Raw genomic sequence first — 22,078 nt, 5'->3', positions numbered from 1 at the left:
TAGCTTTGCATCGTCTGCAACTTTGATTAGTTTACCTTCAGTTTCCTTATCTTGATCATTTATAAAAATGTTGAACTGCACTGGGGCCAGGACAAAGCCTTATGGTAACCCACTTGAAATAATCTTCGAATAGGATGTGCAACCAGTTATTACCATTCTTTGAGTACGATCACTGAGCCAGTTGTGGGTCCAACTGACCGTACACTTGTCAATCCCATACATGGTCATTTTTTTCAATAAGAATAGTATGAGATACTTTGTCAAATACTTTGCTGAAGTCGAGATATACTATAACTACCACATTTCCCAGATCCACCCAGTCAGTGATTCCATCATAGAAGGAAATTAGATTAGACCAGCATGACTTGTTTGCTACAAACCCATGCTGACTCTGGTTAATTACTGTATTCTTATCCAAGTACTTACATACATGCTGTTTAATAATTTGTTCAAAGATATTTCCTGGCATAGAAGTAAAGCTCACTGGTGTCATGACTCAGGACGGGGTGGTTCTGGCTCCGTCCTGGTCAGGTCAGGGCTAAGTCTGTCCGCCTCTCTTTGGTTTTGGGGCAGCTATTTAATGTTGGTAGTTCCTGGGTCCTGTGTCGGTGATACTTCTGTCTACTCGGTTTGTGGTCGCTGACCCAGGTTACTCTCTGTATCGTTGTTCCTCTGTGTGTGTGAGTTTGCTGTGTATGACCTGGTTTTGTTTCTTGACTATTGTCTCTGTCATTCTGCTTGGTACTGATTCGTCACTCCTGGTATTCTGAACCTTTGGCTTGCCTCTGGTTTCTCGTCTGTTTTGCCCCTGGTTACCTTGTTCCTGTCTGGCTTCTGACCCTTGGATTTGCTCTCTATGTTATTAGTTTTGTCCTTTGTATTCTGTGCGCTCGGTCGGCTCCCCTTCCTCGCATGCGGTAGATGTGCTCCTGGCAATCACGTGATCAGCTAGCTCCGCCCTGTGTGGTCATGTGACCAGCTAAGCTCAGGTCCTGTGCGCACTGCGCTCCTCGGTCTCTGCTCACCCTGTGTAATGGCGCGCGTCCCCTGTTAGCGCCCCCAGGCTTAACCCTGGTGACACTGTCCCCATGTCATTACAACTGGCTTGCTTGTAATTTCCTGGTTCCATCTTCGTTCTTTTTTGGAAATAGGGACAACATTTGCCCTTCTCCAATATTCTGGGACTTCTCCTGTTCACCAAAAGTTTTCAAAGATTCTGGCTAGTGGTTCTGCAATTTCCTTTGCTATCTCTTTCGGTACCCTAGGATGTAATTCATCTGGACCAGGAGATTTAAATTAATTTGAGTTAGCTAAGTGTTCCCTCACCATCTCTCTGTTTATAGATAGTGTGAATTATTTTATTCCTTTGAGAACACCATGAAGATCATTTGATGTTACAATTGCTTTCTTGGAGAACACAGATGCAAAATAGTAATTTAAACGTTCAGCCTTCTCAACATCACTTTTAACCACCTCACCCTTTTCATCCTGTAAAAATCCTATAGCATCTTTGACTTTTTTTTGCTATCGAGATACCCCCAAAATCCTTTTTTACTGCTTTTCATCTCTCTTGCAAACCTCGCTTCATTACTGGCTTGAGCCCTTCTAACGCTTGCCCTACATTCCCTGCAGACAGCATTATATTCTTCTTTAAATATGCCCCTCTCTTTCCATTTAATATACATTTCTCTTTTTTTTAAATCAAGTAAATTTTTATTAATTTTATAACAGTTACACATACACAAATAACATTCTCAACCAAAGGTGATTCCCCCTCCCCCATACCCTGGACACTCCCTCTCCCCTCCCCAACATTTGTTATTCAGAATACCATATCCTGGTCTCATTAAAATGCTTATAATTCTTCCTTCTTCTTGGATTGTTACTGATTGTGCAGTGAGAATTTCATTTAGCAAAATCTCCCATCGTTCTCGAACATTTCTGTCCTTTAGAACAGGGGTGTCAAACTGCATTCCTCGAGGGCTGCAAACAGGTCATGTTTTCAGGATTTCCTTGTACTGCACAGGTGATAATTTAATCACCTACACAAATAATGAGTTGGTGATTAAATTATCACCTGTGCAGTACAAGGAAATCCTGAAAACATGACCTGTTTGCAGCCCTCGAGGAATGCAGTTTGACACCCCTGCTTTAGAACATCCAACCATTGGACCTTTCCTACCCTCTTCCTGAGTCCATTAAAATCTGCCTTTCTGAAGTCCAACCTTAAAGTCTGAGTGAATGCTGGTCTTCCTCCTCTTGTGACCCAAAATTTGAGGATAGCATGATCGCTGCCTCCTAAGTCCAGCCACGATTCCTTCATCAACAATTTCCTCCATGAGAGTCACATTCAGCTCTGTAAGAGGGTCACCAGCTACATCCAAAGGCCTCTTCCCCACTGTAGCGACACGCAGATCCCAAGGGCTTGGGTAATGACAGCTAAAAGTTCCCCACAAAAAGTGCACAGATATCATCCTATCCACCCCCTCTTGAGTATATACGCACAAAAGTCACCACTTCTTTATAGCTTTTTGCTAGACCTGGTGCTAATGTACTAAGCTTGCAGACAGCTGTGAACAACACATCATGCGCCACAGATCGGGCACCCCTGCTATATGGGATTGCCGGAGGTAGCCGAGAGCAGCGTTCATCTGGTCTTTGGCACTCACAATAAGAATCAATGGAGCAGAGGTGGCATGATTGACCACGGATCTATTCACATGGGGCTCTTCATAGCAGGGCAGACCACATAGCCGATACGGTGCCTTTGAGTCAGGGGGAAACTGGTGCCAGGGTCAGGCCCCCACCCGGCATCTCAGTTTAGACTGTATCTGTACCCTAGGTACAATTACAGTTGAAAGCAATAATGGAATAAGGAGCTGTTATACTGTTTGGAGGGCTATGTGGGGACCATTATACTTTTTGGAGGGCTATGTAGATGCCATTAAAATTACTTGAAGGGCTTTATAGGGCCATCATACTGTTTGAAAAGCTTTGTGGATGCAGTTATACTGTTTTCAGTACTATGTGGGAGTCATTATACTGTTTGAAGGGCTATTATATTAATTGAAGTGCTATGTAGGGTAATTATTCTGTGTGGAAGGCTATATGGGGGCCAATAGACTGTTTGGAGATTGTAGGGGGACATTATACTGTTTGTAGTATTTATACTATAATCCCAGCCAGACCCTAGCGGTAAGCCCTGCTTAAGGAATGAAGGGGTGAATGCTGGTCGAACCCCACTAACACTAAAGACAGCTAGGATAGACAAAACAAGGGGGACACTTAGCTAGAGTAGACTCAGAGAGAAACGCCAACGTCCTCCAAACTCCAAAGAGGACGATAGCAGAATGCTAGAGCTCCAAGCCTCAACAGGAGAGAGCAAATAGAAAATCTCACCAGCAGCTCCTAACAGGAAGTTGGGAGTTATAACACCCAGATCCAGGAGTGACCATTAGAGCCGTTGGAGGTGGCCACTGGGTCCTAGAGTCAGAAGGACCAGGCAGAAGGCTGCAAAGCAAACTACTGAGACCCTCTGCAGCCAGATGGAGTGCAATGGTCTGCAGCCCCTGACACATCCGTGACAATAAGCTTCAAAGAGACATAATGATCAGACTGACAGATCAAAACACGACCACTCACCTTTCCAACAATTCCAAATAAATCCTTATTGCCTTGAATTCCTTCATCAAAATATTTAAGGCACTTTGCTACCGATGTCCCAGGAGTTAAATTCAGCCATCCTTTCAACACCAAGCCCTAGAAGAATATCAGCCATGAAGGAAATAAAGGTAATGTTGAAGAAACATGTCTTCCCACAGGAAACCTTTCACTGTTCCATTACTTACCTCCCCGGACCTGTTAGACATCTTTAGCATCCTGTCCACATACTCCTGGGCCTTATCACTTCTGCCAAGCAGCCATAGAAGCAAGCCTGCAAAGTACAGTGCTCTCGCTCCTGCTGATCTGCGGGTTTCTTTTAAGTTTGCCTCCAACTCAGAAACTGCATCACGATCTGTAAGAAATATTACATTGTAAAAATATTTCAAGAGTAACTAAACCTTTCTGCATTTTCTTTTACGTTTAGCAGGCACTTTACATGCCTGCAGATTAGTGGAGTCGGGGTTCTGAGACCCCCCGATTGCTTGAAAGTTGGCAGAGCGGAGTGCAGCTTGGGAGCAAGGAGATAAAAAGTGGAGTATGGATACAATAATAATAATTGTAATAACAATAATGCCTCTGACTCTCTACTGCATCCACATTCTGTACTGTGTGAGCGCCCCTGCCCCCTGAGCTGCACATTTCTCTGCTGTCTCTCAGGCTCCGGACCCCACTGATCTGCAGGTATGAAAAACGCATGCAAAATATTAAAAATGCCAGAATTTCTGTGCACCTGTAGTTTATACTCATGACAAAACTCTTACCAACAACTTCACTTTTTTTGTGTGCATACATCAGTAACATGACGGCACATAGGGAGACTTCAGGGGCATCTTTGATGGACTCCAGCTCTCGGATGGCTTCCTGCACACGATCTGTTATAAAAGAAAATAGAAGAATATAATTAGAACACAGTATATGGCAGAACTGACATAACATACTGTATGTGAACAAAAAGGCACAATAAGCCAGATGTCCTAATCTGTGCTGCGGTCCCTGAGATTTCTGGTCGGGGGCTGTATCAGAGCATGCCAATAAAAATCACATAAAGCCTTAATACAATTAAATGGATACAAAGACTAATTTCCATCTAAGGCTGGTTTCACATTTGCGTTTAAAAACGCAGCGTTTTAAACGCAAACGCATTTGGTGAAAAAACGCGTTTAAACGCTGCGCTTTTTAGGCGCATGCGTTTTTGCATGTTTTAACGCAAACGCGGCGTTTTGACGCGTTTACATGCGTTTTTTCCTGTGTTTGCGTTTTTGAAACGCATGATGAGAAGTGTGTGACAGCTGCCAATCATCAAAATCAACTAGAAAACCCACTATAAACAGAAATACTTAGGGTTAGGATCCCTAGCAACCCTAGGAATCCTAACCCTAACCCTAAAACAAAAACTCTAACCCTAACACAAACTCTAACACAAATTCTAACACAAATTCTAACCCTAACACAAACTCTAACACAAACTCTAACACAAACTCTAACACAAATTCTAACACAAATTCTAACACAAATTCTAACACAAATTCTAACCCTAACACAAACTCTAACACAAACTGTAACACAAACTCTAACCCTAACCCTAGGGATCCTAACCCTAACCCTAGGGACCCTAACCCTAGGGATCCTAACCCTAGGGATCCTAACCCTAGGGACCCTAACCCTAGGGATCCTAACCCTAACCCTAGGGATCCTAACCCTAACCCTAGGGACCCTAACCCTAGGGATCCTAACCCTAGGGACCCTAACCCTAACCCTAGGGACCCTAACCTTAGGGATCCTAACCCTAACCCTAGGGACCCTAACCCTAAGGATCCTAACCCTAACCCTAGGGACCCTAACCATAGGGACTCTAACCCTAGGGATCTTAACCCTAACCCTAGGGATCCTAACCCTAACCTTAGGGATCCTAACCCTAACCCTAGGGACCCTAACCCTAGGGATCCTCACCCTAACCCTAGGGACCCTAACACTAGGGATCCTAACACTAGGGATCCTAACCCTAACCCTAGGGACCCTAACCCTAACCCTAGGGATCCTAACCCTAACCCTAGGGACCCTAACCCTAACCCTAGGGATCCTAACCCTAACCCTAGGGACCCTAACCCTAGGGATCCTAACCCTAACCCTAGGGATCCTAACCCTAACTCTAGGGACCCTAACCCTAACCCTAGGGATCCTAACCTAGATTTGGTAACAGTGTGTCAGAGAATGCAAAATGCGAAGAAGAAAAAATTCTAGATATTTTTTTTACATTTTTTATTGATTTTCAAAGTTCGGAAAAAGTGCGAATTTCGGTGTTGCCTGCCTTTACATTTCTCCCCATAACTCAGGCTAGAAAAGAGATAGAGGAACAAAATAAACACCATTCTACTCAGAACTGTCCAGGCTCTCACCAGATATGTCACAAGAGTATCTTTGATAATATTTTACCTACGCAAACGCAAAACTTTAAAATGCATTTCCGGAAAAAAACATTTAATTTAAAAATTTCAAAAACTGCCCATGTGTCTGCTATGCTCCTATCCACATCTGTACCAAAATACAAGCTGGGATCATGATGGGATCATATTTTAAAAAATAAAACTATTACAGTGTCAGTTCAAAAATCTTGATTTCAGATCTGTTCAGCCTGTGGTCTAACAGTGTGGGGTCTATATTTACCAAATAATCCATGATTATTAGATATTACTGTATTATTTTATTATGTTACCACTTAGAAGCAGGAGAGGACAGAGGAGAAGCTTTGTTAGGGCTGAGAATGACCAGGGGTAGACGGTGACTGCAGAGCAGATGACCGGCCGGCAGCTCGGGCCTCCAGAGGCCATATTCACACCAAATCTTATCACCCAGGAAACTCCTCAAATGGAGGGAGAAAAATATTCTTAACATCCAGTTCATGTATTGTACAAACCAGGACTACGAAGAGGAGGAGGAGAGTTTGTTATAACATCAGTTACAGGAAGCAGAACCCATCGCAGGGACTCGGCAATACCGCCGTAAAGCACCGCTGTGCTCTGCTTTACGGTCGGCCCTCACAGTCAGTGCGGGAAGCTGACGGCGAGGGACGTGACAGACACCGGAATGTAAGTATGTAGTGTTTGTTTTTTTAGGTAACCACGGTAAATATCAGGTTACTAAGCACGGCCCTGCGCTTAGTAACCCGATGTTTACCCTGGTTACCCGGGGACTTCGGCATCGTTGGTCGCTGGAGAGCTGTCTGTGTTCTGACCACACAACGACTAAACAGCGACGCTGCAGCGATCGGCATCGTTGTCTATATCGCTGCAGCGTCGCTTAATGTGACGGTACCTTTATTCTGGCACTTCGGTATTTGTTTTTTGTGTTTCTTTATTGTTACATATGAATGTTGAATTCAATAAGTTGTAATTTGAAAAGAAAAAAGGAAGAAACTCACACAAACATAAAATCAGATGATTCAAGGCTTAAAAAAAAATACAAATTTGATAGATCCCAAGTTGAGTCCCTGTACAAATATAAACAAGGACACGAGTAACACACATGCATGTTTTCACAATTTTAAAACATACGTTTTTTTCAGAATTGCGCATCAAAATTTTTAATTTGATTTCTTCAAAACAAAATATAAAGAAACATAGTCTTGTGACATATCAAATGAAAGTTGGTACCGTTCTGAGAAAAATGATGCCTCTCCCACCTCTATATCTTAATTCTAGCCCGAGATATGATAAAAAATGTAAAGCCATACCAGGCCAAAATCCGCGCTTTTTCAAAACTTTAAAAATCTGTAAAAAATTAACTGATGAAGAAAAAAATTCTAAACTTTTAATTTGTAATTAACTAAAGTTGTACTTCATAAAAACAAAAAATAAAAAAATCTAAAGACGTAAGGTAAAAAAAATATTCATATTTGGATCACTTGATGTGGAATGACCCCCCTAGGGACCCTAACCCTTACCCTAGGGACCCTAACCCTAGGGATCCTAACCCTAACCCTAGGGATCCTAACCCTAGGGATCCTAACCCTAGGGACCCTAACCCTAACCCTAGGGACCCTAACCATAACCCTAGGGATCCTAACCCTAACCCTAGGGATCCTAACCCTAACCCTAGGGATCCTAACCCTAACCCTAGGGACCCTAACCCTAGGGATCCTAACCCTAACCCTAGGGACCCTAACCCTAACCCTAGGGATCCTAACCCTAGGGACCCTAACCCTAGGGATCCTAACCCTAACCCTAGGGACCCTAACCCTAACCCTAGGGATCCTAACCCTAACCCTAGGGACCCTAACCCTAGGGACCTTAACCCTAACCCTAGGGATCCTAACCCTAACCCTAGGGATCCTAACCCTAACCCTAGGGACCTTAACCCTAACCCTAGGGATCCTAACCCTAACCCTAGGGACCCTAACCCTAACCCTAGGGATCCTAACCCTAACCCTAGGGACCCTAACCCTAGGGATCCTAACCCTAGAGATCCTAACCCTAACGCTAGGGATCCTAACCCTTAGGGTTAGGATCCGTAGGGTTAGGGTTGGGGGGTGGCTTTTCAGTGTGTATTGTTGTGTTTTTCTATAAAAACGCATGCAAACGCATGTGCAAAAAACGCCGCTAAAATTACTACATGTTGCATTTCTGCAACACAACGCATGCAGAGAAAAAACGCATGCGTTGCAAAAATGCATCAAAACGCATGCATAAAAACGCATGCGTTTTTAATGTTAAGTATAGGGGAAAAAACGCATGCTTTTTTTGCGCAAAAACGCAAAAAAAAAAAACGCAAATGTGAAACCAGCCTAAGAGCACATTCAGATGGATGTATAAAATGGACCATTTTAATGCAATGTACGGACTGGTCGGCGCTCTCCTGACACAGCATGGCAGCTTCATGTATTTCTATGCAGTTGTCATAGAGCCGCCGGCCAGTCCGTGCATTACGTTCTGATCTCAGTCCGATTTATATGGCCGTCTGACTGCACCATTACAAACTAACATAAATTCATACTTTAATGAATATTGCATCTCCTAAAATTACCTTCCATAAGGATACTATATGCCTTGAAAAACAGAAGCACTGGGTCATGGTGATACTTCTGCAGGCCTTCTCTTATGGTGGGCTGCATGTGGCGGTAGTATTTATTATTACAGTTGAAAATGATGGAAGTCTATAAAAAAGAAAAATGAATACAGAGACGTAAAATTATTCTGAGACTTTAGACAGAATCTGTGGCCAAGCTAATGTCCGAGAGGCAGATAATTCTGTGCCATCTGTACAGCGTAACCTGACTGATGCTATAATGCTTGGCACGCCATCACTAATTGATCACTAAATTGCATCGCTAATCAATTGTGCAATAAATTACCGCCACTACCTCCCCAGCGCCCCCTGCTGTCACCTAGCCTCTATTCAATACTCACAATCCATTCTGTCAGATGAGGGGATGAAGGTCCAGGGACCAAGAATGTGTCCCAAATGTGTGTCATTCTGGATAGCACAAGAATAAAAACGTGCATTTATTTCACTTATTCGACGGCCGAGTTATTCATGTGTGATCTATCTTCAGGAGAGGCCCCCAATGTCAGATCGGTGGGGGTCCGACACCCGGATGATATCGAGATGGTAGCTTACCACCCTGGGAATAACCCTGTACGGGCGAGACGTTCCACCATCTACTATTGTAGGGCCGAGTTATTCATGTGTGATCTATCTCCAGGAGAGGCCCCCAATGTCAGATCGGTGGGGGTCCGACACCCGGATGATATCGAGATGGCAGCTTACCACCCTGGGAATAACCCTGTACGGGCGAGACGTTCCCACATCTACTATTGTAGGGCCGAGTTATTCATGTGTGATCTATCTCCAGGAGAGGCCCCCAATGTCAGATCGGTGGGGGTCCGACACCCGGATGATATCGAGATGGCAGCTTACCACCCTGGGAATAACCCAGTACATGCAAGACGTTCCCACATCTAATATTGTAGGGCCGAGTTATTCATGTGTGATCTATCTTCAGGAGGGGTCCCCAATGTCAGATCGGTGGGGGTCCGACACCCGGATGATATCGAGATGGCAGCTTACCACCCTGGGAATAACCCAGTACATGCAAGACGTTCCCACATCTAATATTGTAGGGCCGAGTTATGCATGTGTGATCTATCTTCAGGAGGGGTCCCCAATGTCAGATCGGTGGGGGTCCGACACCCGGATGATATCGAGATGGCAGCTTACCACCTGGAAATAAACCTGTACGGGTGAGACGTTCCCACATCTAATATTGGAGGGTCCGATCAACTATTAGGTGACAGACAAGATGTGCACTGAAAACACAACTCAGGGGTCAGCAACCTGCAGCTGTGGGGGAACTACAACTCCCAGCATGCTGCAGGCTGCCTCCCTGACCAGTGATGTATGCTATAAGTGCTCACCATCATCTCAGGATCTGTATCCGCCATGTCCTTCCTTCCAGTTGTCAGTTATTAGGCTGGGGTCCCTCCCGCAGGCTCTGGTGCCTGTATAATGCACGGTGGGATTATGACTCCCCCTATATACTGCGCCTGCTGCTGTGACCCCTCAGACTACAAGCTCCTCTCCACAGGCCCCGTAGAGCGCAGCGCTCTGTGCGCGTCCTTAGTTACCAGCCCGCTTCCTGTTGTCACGTGACGTCACTACCCGCCAGACGCTGCAGTCGATCCCAGATTGTCTCCACCCTGCCCCACCGGCGCTGGATTAGCAGGCCTGGCGAGCGTGTAGTCGTGCGGTGCGTGTCCCCGGCTCGGGTTGTGCTCCTGTCCCGGCTGTTACCGTCCGCTCCGCGACATGGGGCAGTTACTGAGCTCGGAGCCTGCGGATGGAGGCAATGAGGGCTACCACGTCCACGGGGTGAGTCCTCGTCACTGCAGAGGTGCATGTACCGGGAAGTTACACGCTGTAGGCAGGTGACGTGGGCTCGGATTCCAACTCCCAGCTTCTGTTCCTGCAGCTGCATACTGGGAGTACCCTGCGGTCAGCTGCTCCCCAGCAGCAGGAGGGCTCACTGCAGGGGCATGATGTGTATAATAGGGGGGCAGCGGGGGCTGTGAGGTTCTGGTCACATCGTGCACATTTGCTGCGGAAAGTTCTGCCTCCATCCCAATGATCAACCCCATTCAGGTGACCGGAGACACTTTACACTTACAAAGGATTCAGCGACAGAATCTGCTGCAAATCCGCAGGTGGGCATTGCCCCTAATTGTCATGTCACCACTCCAGCCCGGCACTGGCCACACAGGGTGACAGCACGGCACTGGCCACACAGGGTGACAGCCCGGCACTGGCCACACAGGGTGACAGCCCGGCACTGGCCACACAGGGTGACAGCCCGGCGCTGGCCACACAGGGTGACAGCACGGCGCTGGCCACACAGGGTGACAGCCCGGCGCTGGCCACACAGGGTGACAGCCCGGCGCTGGCCACACAGGGTGACAGCCCGGCGCTGGCCACACAGGGTGACAGCCCGGCGCTGGCCACACAGGGTGACAGCCCGGCACTGGCCACACAGGGTGACAGCCCGGCACTGGCCACACAGGGTGACAGCCCGGCACTGGCCACACAGGGTGACAGCCCGGCACTGGCCACACAGGGTGACAGCCCGGCACTGGCCACACAGGGTGACAGCCCGGCACTGGCCACACAGGGTGACAGCCCGGCACTGGCCACACAGGGTGACAGCCCGGCACTGGCCACACAGGGTGACAGCCCGGCACTGGCCACACAGGGTGACAGCCCGGCACTGGCCACACAGGGTGACAGCCCGGCACTGGCCACACAGGGTGTGACAGCACGGCGCTGGCCACACAGGGTGACAGCCCGGCACTGGCCACACAGGGTGACAGCCCGGCACTGGCCACACAGGGTGACAGCCCGGCACTGGCCACACAGGGTGACAGCACGGCACTGGCCACACAGGGTGACAGCCCGGCACTGGCCACACAGGGTGACAGCCCGGCGCTGTCCACACAGGGTCACAGCCCGGCGCTGTCCACACAGGGTCACAGCCTGGCAGTGCACAACCCTGCGGAGATCAGGCCCTGCAGCCCCTGGGGATTAGGGGAGGAGGGGTCCAAACAAGCCTCTGTAAACCTAAAACTGTAGATATTGCTTCTGCTGGAAACACTGCCGAGGAGGAATGTTAGTTAGGCCACGTTCAGTATTCGGTCAGTATTTTACCTCAGTATTTGTAGCCAAAACCAGGAGTGTGTGATAAATGCAGAAGTGACTGTAGACTGTGAGCCCTGGCGGCCCGGGTCCTCTCTCCTCCTCTACCATTGTGACTTGTATCGCTTGATTACTGTACTCGTTTTTATTATTTATACCACATTTAAAGTGCCATGGAATAAATGGCGCTGTAATAACGAATAATAAAGCGGTGTCATGTCTCTGTTTTACTCTTTGTCTTATTGATCCACTCCTGGTTCTGGCTTACACATACTGATGTAAAATACTGAACGTGGCCAAAGTTTGGGTCGTTACTGAAGTCCTGGGAAACCACTTTACCACGGCAACAGGGAAATCCCGTCAGAGCACATTCCCGCAGGTCATAAATGCTTTGGATTTTCTAGAAAATCTGGATGGACAATGCACTGATGTCTGCAGTTACCGAGCATTGTGTGTTAGACTTTGAAGTCTCATGCACGTGCGCTGCCGAGCTGCTCTGCTTGTAAGGTTACGTGCACACGTTGCAGATTTTGCTGCGGATCCGCCGCAGTTTCCCATGAGTTTACAGTACAATGTAAACCTATGGGAAACAAAAAAAAGCTGTGCCCATGCTGTGGAAAAAAACACGCGGAAACACAGCATTTTATTTTCCGCAGCATGTCAATTCTTTGTGCGGAATCCGCAGCGTTTTTACATCTGCTCCAATAGAAAACTGAAGATGTAAATCCGCAGCGGAATCCGCAATAGAAAACGCGATAAATCCTCAGAAAAAAACGCAGCGGTTTTGCCCTGCGGATTTATCAAATCCACTGCAGAAAAATCCGCAGTGGACCATTCTACGTGTGCACATACCCTAAGGGTACCTGGGCTGCAGAGCTGACATTCCCAGCATGCCCATTCATGCTGCAGATATTGCCCAATTTTGGACAACTTTGGGACTTTTTCTTTTTTTTTTTTTAATCTTTCATGTATTTTGGGCTGCCCACAACATTTGCTGATTAAGTTGTTGGCTTCTGTAGCCTCTGTGTTTCACAGTCTATTCCTGGCTGCAGAATCAGCTAACTGGGTTATCCAGCGTAAACCAGAGCCACGCAGTGTAATCATAAGGGATCCGTGCCGCCGATGTTGTGACCCCGCACACCCTCGAAGATGCTGTATCTGATGATCATGTACACATCATGGCTGATCTCTCCTGGGATGGAAGGATTGGGCATGGGTGCTCCTGACATGGTCTGTTTTAGAAGTCAGCAGACTTGGCAGTCATTAATCCCAGGCTAGTGGCTGGACAAGTAGCTCAGTGTTCTTGTACCCAGGATGGGTCAGACCTCGGCCTCCATGAACTATTGAGTTGCATTGGATTTGATGTGACCATGTTCACATGATTGGAATTACTAGAGGATAGACACTTACTGGATTGGGTAACGGGTATGTTTTTGACACCGGACCAAGACAAGTGAAACTCAAGTACTAACTGATGATAAGAATATGAGGTCCTCTGTGGATAGAAAGATCCGACTTTGTCCTTTAGAAGTACCATGTAGTGTTTAGTCCTGCATTTAAAGAAATAAAAAATCTATAATAAGGCTTGATTCACACATCCAACACTCATCGCTGAGCTCTGCATCATGGTTTCCATTGGAATGCCCCAAAAACAGAATTTCAATGCAAAGCCCTACAGAGATGGAGGCGCTCACTGTTTGAGGCCGGCGGAGTCTCTTTGATCTCTGGCCATGCACATAAGTCTATAGTAATAGTAGTATTAATTGTCTACCACACTTGTGAATATTCATCAGCGTAGAGCATGTATGGGAGCCTAGCCTAAGTGCAGATCTTTCCTATCAGCTTTTCAAGACGAAACATTCTTAATTTTTTTTTTGTCCTAATTCTGTCACTCTCCATGTAATGTAGTAAAGGTGCATTAATATTCGTATCCATCAACGTCTTCCCTAGTTTCCTAATCTGTTGTGCTCTTCTTCTAAGTCATGTAATCCTACGTGAAGAATGAGTCTGTGCTCTGAAAGCTGCAAAATATAATGTTTCTAGTCAGCCAATAAAGGTATCCTATAATACTTTTGTCATTTTTGGGATAATACCAGTATTTACATCGAAGTCACGTGACTTACAGTGGTTGTTCAGTACTTTTTCATTTATGACCTATTCTCAAAATGGGTCATCAGTGTCTGATAGGCCGGGGTCTGACACCCGGATCTCCAGCTGATCAGCTGTTATAGCTGTCGGCGGCCGCTGGCTGGAAATACTCACGGAGCTGGCTGTCTTCTGGTAGTGGCTGCAACTTGGTACCACGCATCCGCCTCCTACTCAATATGAGGCGGATGTGTAATACCCTGTGGTGGCTACTAACCAGTAGATGTATCTGCTCAGCAAGTGAGTATTGCCAATCAGCTGATCGGCGGGAGTGATGGGTGTAAGACCCCGGCTGATCAGACATTAATGACCTATCCTAAGGATACGTTATTAGTGAAAAAGTAGTGGACAACCTCCAGACTCTGACTTTCGGACCACAGAAGGGTTCATGTGTACACCAGCAGTTGTAAGTCTATGGAGCCTTAGAATGAGGCCTACATTGAGAAATAGCCCCGCTCCACAGTAATGCCCTTGTATGACTTGGGGGGTGGAGAGAGTGAGTAGTGTCCACGTGATTTAGAGGACTGGAGACCTGCTGGAAGATGGTTATTGGTAAGTATTAGTGATAAGCGAACCTGCTCAGATAAGGTGCTATCCACGTATCTTGGGCATGCTCGAATAATATGTTCAAGTCCGTGGAGCTGCATGATTCGCCGCTGTTAGCCTGATGCCAGCTTGTTAGGCATTCTACACATGTGTTGCGGCTCTATAACAGCTGCGGGGACTTAAACTTATTTTTTGATCATGCCCAAGATACTCAGATAACACAATGTCTGAGCACGTTCGCCCATTGCTATGAAGTGTATTAATGTACCTACAGTGTATGGACTGGAAAAATAGCCGGTAGTGCGTCTAATAGAAGGGCAAATAAAAAATGCAAAAATGTTTCTCTTATTGGGAAATATTGAGGTTGCAGTAAGGGTATGTGCACACGTTGCGGATTCTCTGCGGATCCGCAGCGTTTTTTGAGGTGCAGAAACGCTGCAGATCCGCAATTGATAATCAATGAGAAAAAAAAAATGCTGTGCACACTTTGCAGAAAATCCGCTGCGGAAACGCTGCGGTTTAAAATAAGTAGCATGTTGCTTCTTTTTTGTGAATCTGCAGCGTTTTTGTACCCATTCCATTATAGAAAACCACAGGGGTAAAAACCGCAGCAAATCCGCAAAAAAAAGCAGCAAAAAACGCACAGAAAACGCTGCGGAACCGCACAAAAAACGCAACAAATCCGCAGGTGCGTTTTCTGCCAGGAGAGGCAGAATCCGCACCAGAAATTCCTAAGCCTAATCCGCAACGTGTGCACATAGCCTAACATTTTCTTTTTTTTTTGCCTGTCCACAGCGGCGTGCTCAGCCTGATCTCACCTTCATATTTGTCTATTATGTAGGGGTCTGTAGAAAAGCTATGTCCCCTATGCCTGACGTGATTCTCGATTTCTTCCCTCCCTCATAAGTCCTTGTTGCGTATAAAGCGGTTTTTTAATCAACTTGTATTAGCCGTCGTGGTCTGATGTCTGTGACTGCAGATGGCCGCCTGTAGTTGGTGGTTATGAGAAGTGGCAGCGGTTTCTGCTGTGATTTCGTAAGTCCGCTCCGTTCCAAAACTCAGCATTTTACCAATACAAATCTGTGACTTGTTCTGAAAGTGTATTTGTGTGAAGCGCGGCTCCAGATAACTGCGGTGCTGCGATCAGTGGTCATGTTTGTACACGCCGCCTCTCCTGTGTTATGTCTGCATGCCTGATTGCTTAGAAAAGCTCCACCGCTCACCAGATTAGTGTCTGAAATCCTTCATAGGGCCAGGTGTCTGGAGCTGGCTTATATAAACTAGATTTAAAAAAAAAATTAGTAAATAAAAACCGAGTATTCTGGGACCCATGTAACCCCCTGGAATTGCTCAGTTACACAGTAATGCTAAGGTCACCGGAGCGGTTTTTCTTTTTTGTTTGGTTTAAACTGATACTTTTCATTTGTTTGTGTTGTAATTAGTGTTGAGCATTCCGATACCGCAAGTATCGGGTATCGGCCGATATTTGCGGTATCGGAATTCCGATACCGAATTCCGATACTTCCCGCGTATCGGATACCGGAATCGGAAGTTCCCAGAATTCAAATTGAACGCAGCAGCCAATGAGGAATGAATGAAAGTGTGGGCACATCCTGTTTAGCATGGTGGGCATGTAAGTACTGGCAAGGCTTGGATTGGCTGCTGAAATGATGTCACTCTGCACTATAAAAAAGCGCTGCCGCCATTTTGCGCTCACTCTGCTGTGATTTCAGTTAGGGACAGGACGCTGTGTTCTAACTGAGGGCCAGTTGAGCTAGCTAATTGCTTTATTTTCCTTTCCAAAGGCTAATTTAGCAAAACGCTGTGTGTTCTTCACTGTTCACCTTGCTCTTGCCTTGCAGCGCTGTTTTAACAGCGTTCTGCAAGGTCTCTGTGTGTGTGTGTGTGTGCAGCTCACTCTGTAGTCTGTGTGCAGCCATATACCCGGTTGTATTCAGCTCAGGGGGGGTTCACACTGCCTCACACAGTTGTTCTTTTTTGCTCTTAGTGCAGCCTGCTGCACATTTTTTCTCAAATTTCCTATTAGTGTTTTTCCACCAGTCTCCAGCTCTATTGTGGAAAAACACTACATAGGATAACCTAGAGGGGGGTTTTTGGGCCTTGCAGCGCCGTTTACGGCTGTCTGCACGGTCTCCGTGTGAGCCCAGCTCGCCCTGTAGTCTGTGTGCAGCCATAGCCGGTTGGATTCAGCTCAGGGTTCGTTACTGGCTCATACCTTGAGAAAAATTTTCCTTTTTTTCAAATAGTGCAGCCTGTTTAAAATTTGAAAAAAAAAATTCCTATTAGTGTCTTTCCACTCGTATCCAGCTAAATAGTGGAAAAACACTATATAGGATAACCTAGAGGAGGGTTTTTTGGCCTTGCAGCGCCGTTTACGGCTGTCTGCACGGTCTCCGTGTGAGCCCAGCTCGCCCTGTAGTCTGTGTGCAGCCATAGCCGGTTGGATTCAGCTCAGGGTTCGTTACTGGCTCATACCTTGAGAAAAATTTTCCTTTTTTTCAAATAGTGCAGCCTGTTTAAAATTTGAAAAAAAAAATTCCTATTAGTGTCTTTCCACTCGTATCCAGCTAAATAGTGGAAAAACACTATATAGGATAACCTAGAGGAGGGTTTTTTGGCCTTGCAGCGCCGTTTACGGCTGTCTGCACGGTCTCCGTGTGAGCCCAGCTCGCCCTGTAGTCTGTGTGCAGCCATAGCCGGTTGGATTCAGCTCAGGGTTCGTTACTGGCTCATACCTTGAGAAAAATTTTCCTTTTTTTCAAATAGTGCAGCCTGTTTAAAATTTGAAAAAAAAAATTCCTATTAGTGTCTTTCCACTCGTATCCAGCTAAATAGTGGAAAAACACTATATAGGATAACCTAGAGGAGGGTTTTTTGGCCTTGCAGCGCCGTTTACGGCTGTCTGCACGGTCTCCGTGTGAGCCCAGCTCGCCCTGTAGTCTGTGTGCAGCCATAGCCGGTTGGATTCAGCTCAGGGTGCGTTACTGCCTCATACCTTGAAAAAAAATTTCCTTTTTTTCAAATAGTGCAGCCAGTTTAAAATTTGAAAAAAAAAATTCCTATTAGTGTCTTTCCACTTGTATCCAGCTAAATAGTGGAAAAACACTATATAGGATAACCTAGAGGAGGGTTTCTTGGCCTTGCAGCGCCGTTTACGGCTGTCTGCACGGTCTCCGTGTGATTTAAACTAGCTCTGTAGCCCGATCTGCACCAAAAAAAAGGTTAAGTTCACCAAACACAACTTACACTTGTGTAGGCCACATTTGAAAAATAATAAAGTTTAGTCCACAATTTACAACATTAGTGTTTCTTACACCTGTTAGGAGGAGCATTACAGGAATAAGCACACTAAGGCCTTAGTACTTTTCTGCTTATCTTTATCTGTCAACCAAGATGAAGAGGGCAGGGAGTAAGGCACGTGGGCGTGGGCGCGGAGCAGGGAGAGGAGCAGGGAGAGGACGTGGTGATTCTGTGCCTGCTGCGGGCGCCGGTGACTCGTCGTCACTCAGTTTCAGCAGGGAACAGTCCTTCATGCGCAGCTTTGTCGGAGAGCGCCGTGCACCGCTGCTGCGTGAAGACCAAATTGAAGCCGTTGTCGGGTGGATGGCAGCTAACGCCTCGGCATCGACTTCAGTTAGTGCCACATCCTCTCAGGCACAGAGCACTGGAGAGCAGCCATCTGTCTCGTCTTCACCACCTGCCAAATTGGCCAGGCAGTCAGAGAGCCCAGGACAGGAGCCGTCTCTACTTCTGTTCTCTGAATCTCTTGGCTTGGAAACAGGGGGCCAGCCAAGCAGCATTGGAGAAATGGAAGAAGAGGCAGTGTGCAGTGATGCCCAAAAGCTTTATCTCTCTGACTCTGAAGAGGCAGGTGGGCCAGTGCCTCCGGTGACCACAGCGCAGTACGCATCTGATGATGAAACTCAGGTGCCGCTTTCTCGTGCGTACTGTGCTGCTGAGACTACCCAGGAGGAGCAGTTGGTGGCAGAGGGTAGTGGAGATGATGAGGTCCTTGACCCATCGTGGCGTGAGGAACAGGAAGGTGGTGGGAGCAGCTCAGAGGAAGAGCTTCCTCTTACGGGCCAAAGAGGGAGAGGGAGGGGGAAGACTGCGGAGCCTGTAGCCTCCACTTTGGCACCCGTTAGGAGCCTGTCTCTTTCCAAAGCCAAAAAGGGCGCTCCCAAGACTTGCAGTGCCTGGTCCTTTTTTGACACAGTTGCAGATGACATTTGTTTTGTCAAATGCAAGCTGTGTCATCATAAAGTAAAAAGAGGGAAAAATGTCAGCAACCTCAATACCACAAATATGTGGAAACATGTGCGGACCAGGCACGCGGTGGAGTTACAGAAACACACTGAAGATGTAGGCCAACCAACAGCGGCAGCTACCACCTCTTCAGCTCGTGTTGCCTCTTCCTCCAGCTCACGCACAGCTGGTTTGGCTTCCTCCCAGAGACCTTGTGTAATTCCACCCACAGCACCACCTTCCCAGTCATCCTCACACTCCCAGTCTACTCTACAGCCATCGGTAGTACAGGCATGGGAGAAAAGGCGGGCATTCTCGGCCAACCACCCCCGAGCACAGGCTCTGAATGCAGGCATTGCCAAACTGTTGTCCCTGGAAATGCTCTCGTTCAGGCTGGTGGAGACTGACAGCTTCCGTGACTTGATGGCATTGGCAGTCCCACAGTACAAGGTGCCCAGCCGCTTTTACTTCAGCAGGCAGGCTGTCCCTGCCCTGCACAGGCATGTTGAGGCAAACATAAAACATGCGCTACTGAACGCCGTCAGTAGCAAGGTCCACCTCACCACCGATGCGTGGACCAGTCAGCATGGACAGGGGCGATATGTTTCCCTCACTGCCCATTGGGTTAATGTTGTTGAGCCAGGTACAGATCGTGCGAGTGGCGCAGGACGTGTCCTGCCCACTCCAAGGATTGCAGGAATCCAGTCTGTACGCATCGACTCCTCCTCTTACACCAGTTCCTCTGATTCCTCTCTGCAGGATCCGTCACAGTCCACCCCCACATGGACCCGTGAACGTTTACCTATGACCGACATGAGCACAGCCGTGGCCAAACGTCAGCAGGCCGTCTTGAAACTAGTTTCATTGGGGCATCGAAGCCACACAGCGCAGGAGCTCTGGAATGCCATAAAGCAGGAGAGCGATGTGTGGTTACTGCCAGCGAATCTCCAGCCAGGCATGGTAGTGTGTGACAATGGCCGAAATCTGGTGGCAGCTTTGGCCCTTGGCAACCTCACTCACATCCCATGTCTGGCACATGTGCTCAATTTGGTTGTGCAGAGTTTTCTGAGGGACTATCCGGATCTTGATGCCCTGCTGCACAAGGTCCGCCTAGAGTGTGCTCACTTGCGGCGTTCCAGCTTGGCCAGATCCCGCATTGCTGCTCTGCAGCGCCGATTCCGCCTTCCGGAACACCGCATCATATGTGACCTACCTACCCGGTGGAATTCCACGTTACATATGTTGGAGCGGTTGTGTGAGCAGCAGCAAGCAGTTATGGAGTACCAGCTGCATCAGGCGCAAAGAAGTCGCAGTCAGCGCCGATCAGACTTCACAACCACAGAGTGGGCCACTATGAAGGACGTCTGCCAGGTTTTGCGTCCTTTTGATTATTCCACGCGGATGGCAAGTGCAGATGATGCACTAGTCAGCATGACTGTCCCCCTTATCTGCCTGCTTCAGCAAACTTTGCAAGGGTTAAGGGATGATGTGGTGGAAGAGGTGGAGGATGAGGAGTCACCTTTTCCATCAGCTTCTGGAGAGTCAGCGCCACGTGGTTCCTCACAAAGGGGTACGCAGGGGCCAATTTGTGAGGAGGATGAGGAGGAGTCAATGGAGGAGGAAGAGCTCCGTCCAGAGGAGGGAGCGACACAATTGTCCAGTGGTCAGTGTGTACAGCGAGGGTGGGGTGATGACGAGCGGGCAGAGATCATGTCTCAAGCAGGGGACAGCGTTTCTGGGCCGGTTGGCACTCTGCAGCACATGGTGGATTTCATGCTGCAGTGCCTGAGAAACGACCGCCGCATCGACCACATTCTCAACATGCCTGATTATTGGGTGTTCACCCTCCTCGATCCTCGCTACCGGGACAACGTCCAAAACCTCATCCCTGCGTTGACCCGGGAGCGTAAATTGCGGGAGTACCACGACACACTGGTGAATTCCATCATCTTCTCCTGTCCAACTGAGAGGAGTGCTGCTAGTGCTTTACAAAGCAGCTCAGTGCGTCGAGGCAGTGGGGGAGGCTCTGCCCAAAGAGGGAGCAGAAGCAGTGCCTCTGCCCAAGGCAAGCCCAGTATGGCACAACTCTGGCACACTTTTGTGTGCCCGCCCCAAATGTCTACACCATCACCGGCGGCTCCAGTCAGCAGGAGGCAACGGTTCCGTCAGATGGTGACAGACTACATGGCTTGCCCTCTTACTGTACTCCCAGACGGCTCTTCCCCGTTCAAGTTTTGGGTCTCTAAGCTGGATACATGGCCAGAGCTAAGCCAGTATGCATTGGAGGTGCTGGCTTGCCCTGCGGCTAGTGTCTTATCGGAACGTGTCTTTAGTGCCGCAGGTGGTGTACTAACAGACCGTCGCATGCGACTATCCTCCGATAACGTTGACCGGCTTACTTTCCTGAAAATGAACCAGGCCTGGATCTCGCAGGAATTTGCCACTCCTCTGCCTGATTAAGTAATTGGGTGTCATCCAGGTCTCCTGCTGTGTTCATCTTTCTACCACCTGAACTGCTATTCCTGGGCTCCAACACCGCCAGTTGCGGCTCAGAAGTGCAGGCTGCACAGTAAAAACATACGACCCAGTGTTATTGGGTTTCAGTAACGTCAGCTGATCCCCAGCTGTGTAGCCGGCAATGTGTCCTGCGACCGCCACGCTGGCACAACAACCTAAATGTAAGGGAACCTGTCCCCCCCCCCCCCCCGTCGTTTGTTACTGAAAGAGCCATCTTGTGCAGCAGTAATGCTGCACAAGGAAAAGGTAGCTCTTTTTTTTTAGCTCTTTGCACACGCAGAACTTAACACTTATAAAATGTGTTCACTGATACCGTTATACCGTCCCGGAGCTGGGACTTTCCTTCGTAATGTGACGCAGCACAGCCGTCATTCCTACCCCCTTGGTGCCATGCGCTGCCTCCTCAGCGTTGTTTTAAGCTGTCACGGAGCCTGCGCTGTTCTGTTATCCCTTGGGCATGCCCTATTTGCGCTGCCTGTCTTCTGACATAATTTGGTGTCAGGCTGGCTGCGCCTGTGCGGCCGCGCTGCCCGAGATCCCGCCTCGCAGTGTCTTCTGATTGAGTCACACTGCGGGCCTGGGATCCATGGGCATGCGCAGTGCATATCTTCCCCTCGGGCTCTCGCTCATTTCCCTCCGCCTTCTTTAGACTGTGCGCCGTCAGCTGATCCCTAGCATGCCACGGCCGTGACACCGCACAGTCTGAAGAAGAGGGAAGGAGGGGAGTGAGAGTCGAGGTTATGCACTGTGCATGCCCATGGTT

General features: G+C 47.9%; 2 protein-coding genes across 3 annotated transcripts in view; one reads left to right on the top strand and one right to left on the bottom strand.

Moving 5' to 3' along the window:
• TTC21A (tetratricopeptide repeat domain 21A) overlaps nucleotides 1–10,341 on the bottom strand; it is an 87,300-nt gene extending 76,959 nt beyond the window's left edge. The window contains exons 1-5 of one of the 2 annotated variants that reach the window (XM_069729779.1): nucleotides 10,074–10,341; nucleotides 8,683–8,812; nucleotides 4,425–4,535; nucleotides 3,849–4,015; nucleotides 3,643–3,759 (exon numbers count right to left, since the gene is read on the bottom strand). In XM_069729779.1, coding sequence (XP_069585880.1) covers nucleotides 3,643–3,759; nucleotides 3,849–4,015; nucleotides 4,425–4,535; nucleotides 8,683–8,812; nucleotides 10,074–10,100 — 552 coding nt within the window. In that variant the 5' untranslated portion in view covers nucleotides 10,101–10,341. The remainder of the gene's footprint in view (nucleotides 1–3,642; nucleotides 3,760–3,848; nucleotides 4,016–4,424; nucleotides 4,536–8,682; nucleotides 8,813–10,073) is intronic. The other variant, XM_069729780.1, reaches the window with a different exon arrangement.
• An 11-nt stretch (nucleotides 10,342–10,352) lies between these two features.
• Nucleotides 10,353–22,078, top strand: part of GORASP1 (golgi reassembly stacking protein 1) — a 60,679-nt gene continuing 48,953 nt past the window's right edge. Inside the window, exon 1 of the mRNA XM_069729781.1 lies at nucleotides 10,353–10,527. Within this exon, the coding sequence (XP_069585882.1) occupies nucleotides 10,465–10,527 (63 nt within the window). The 5' untranslated portion in view covers nucleotides 10,353–10,464. The remainder of the gene's footprint in view (nucleotides 10,528–22,078) is intronic.

Source organism: Ranitomeya imitator, chromosome 6 (assembly GCF_032444005.1).
Source record: "Ranitomeya imitator isolate aRanImi1 chromosome 6, aRanImi1.pri, whole genome shotgun sequence".
Lineage (NCBI taxonomy): Eukaryota > Metazoa > Chordata > Amphibia > Anura > Dendrobatidae > Ranitomeya > Ranitomeya imitator.
This window is presented reverse-complemented; position numbering and strand designations above follow the sequence as displayed.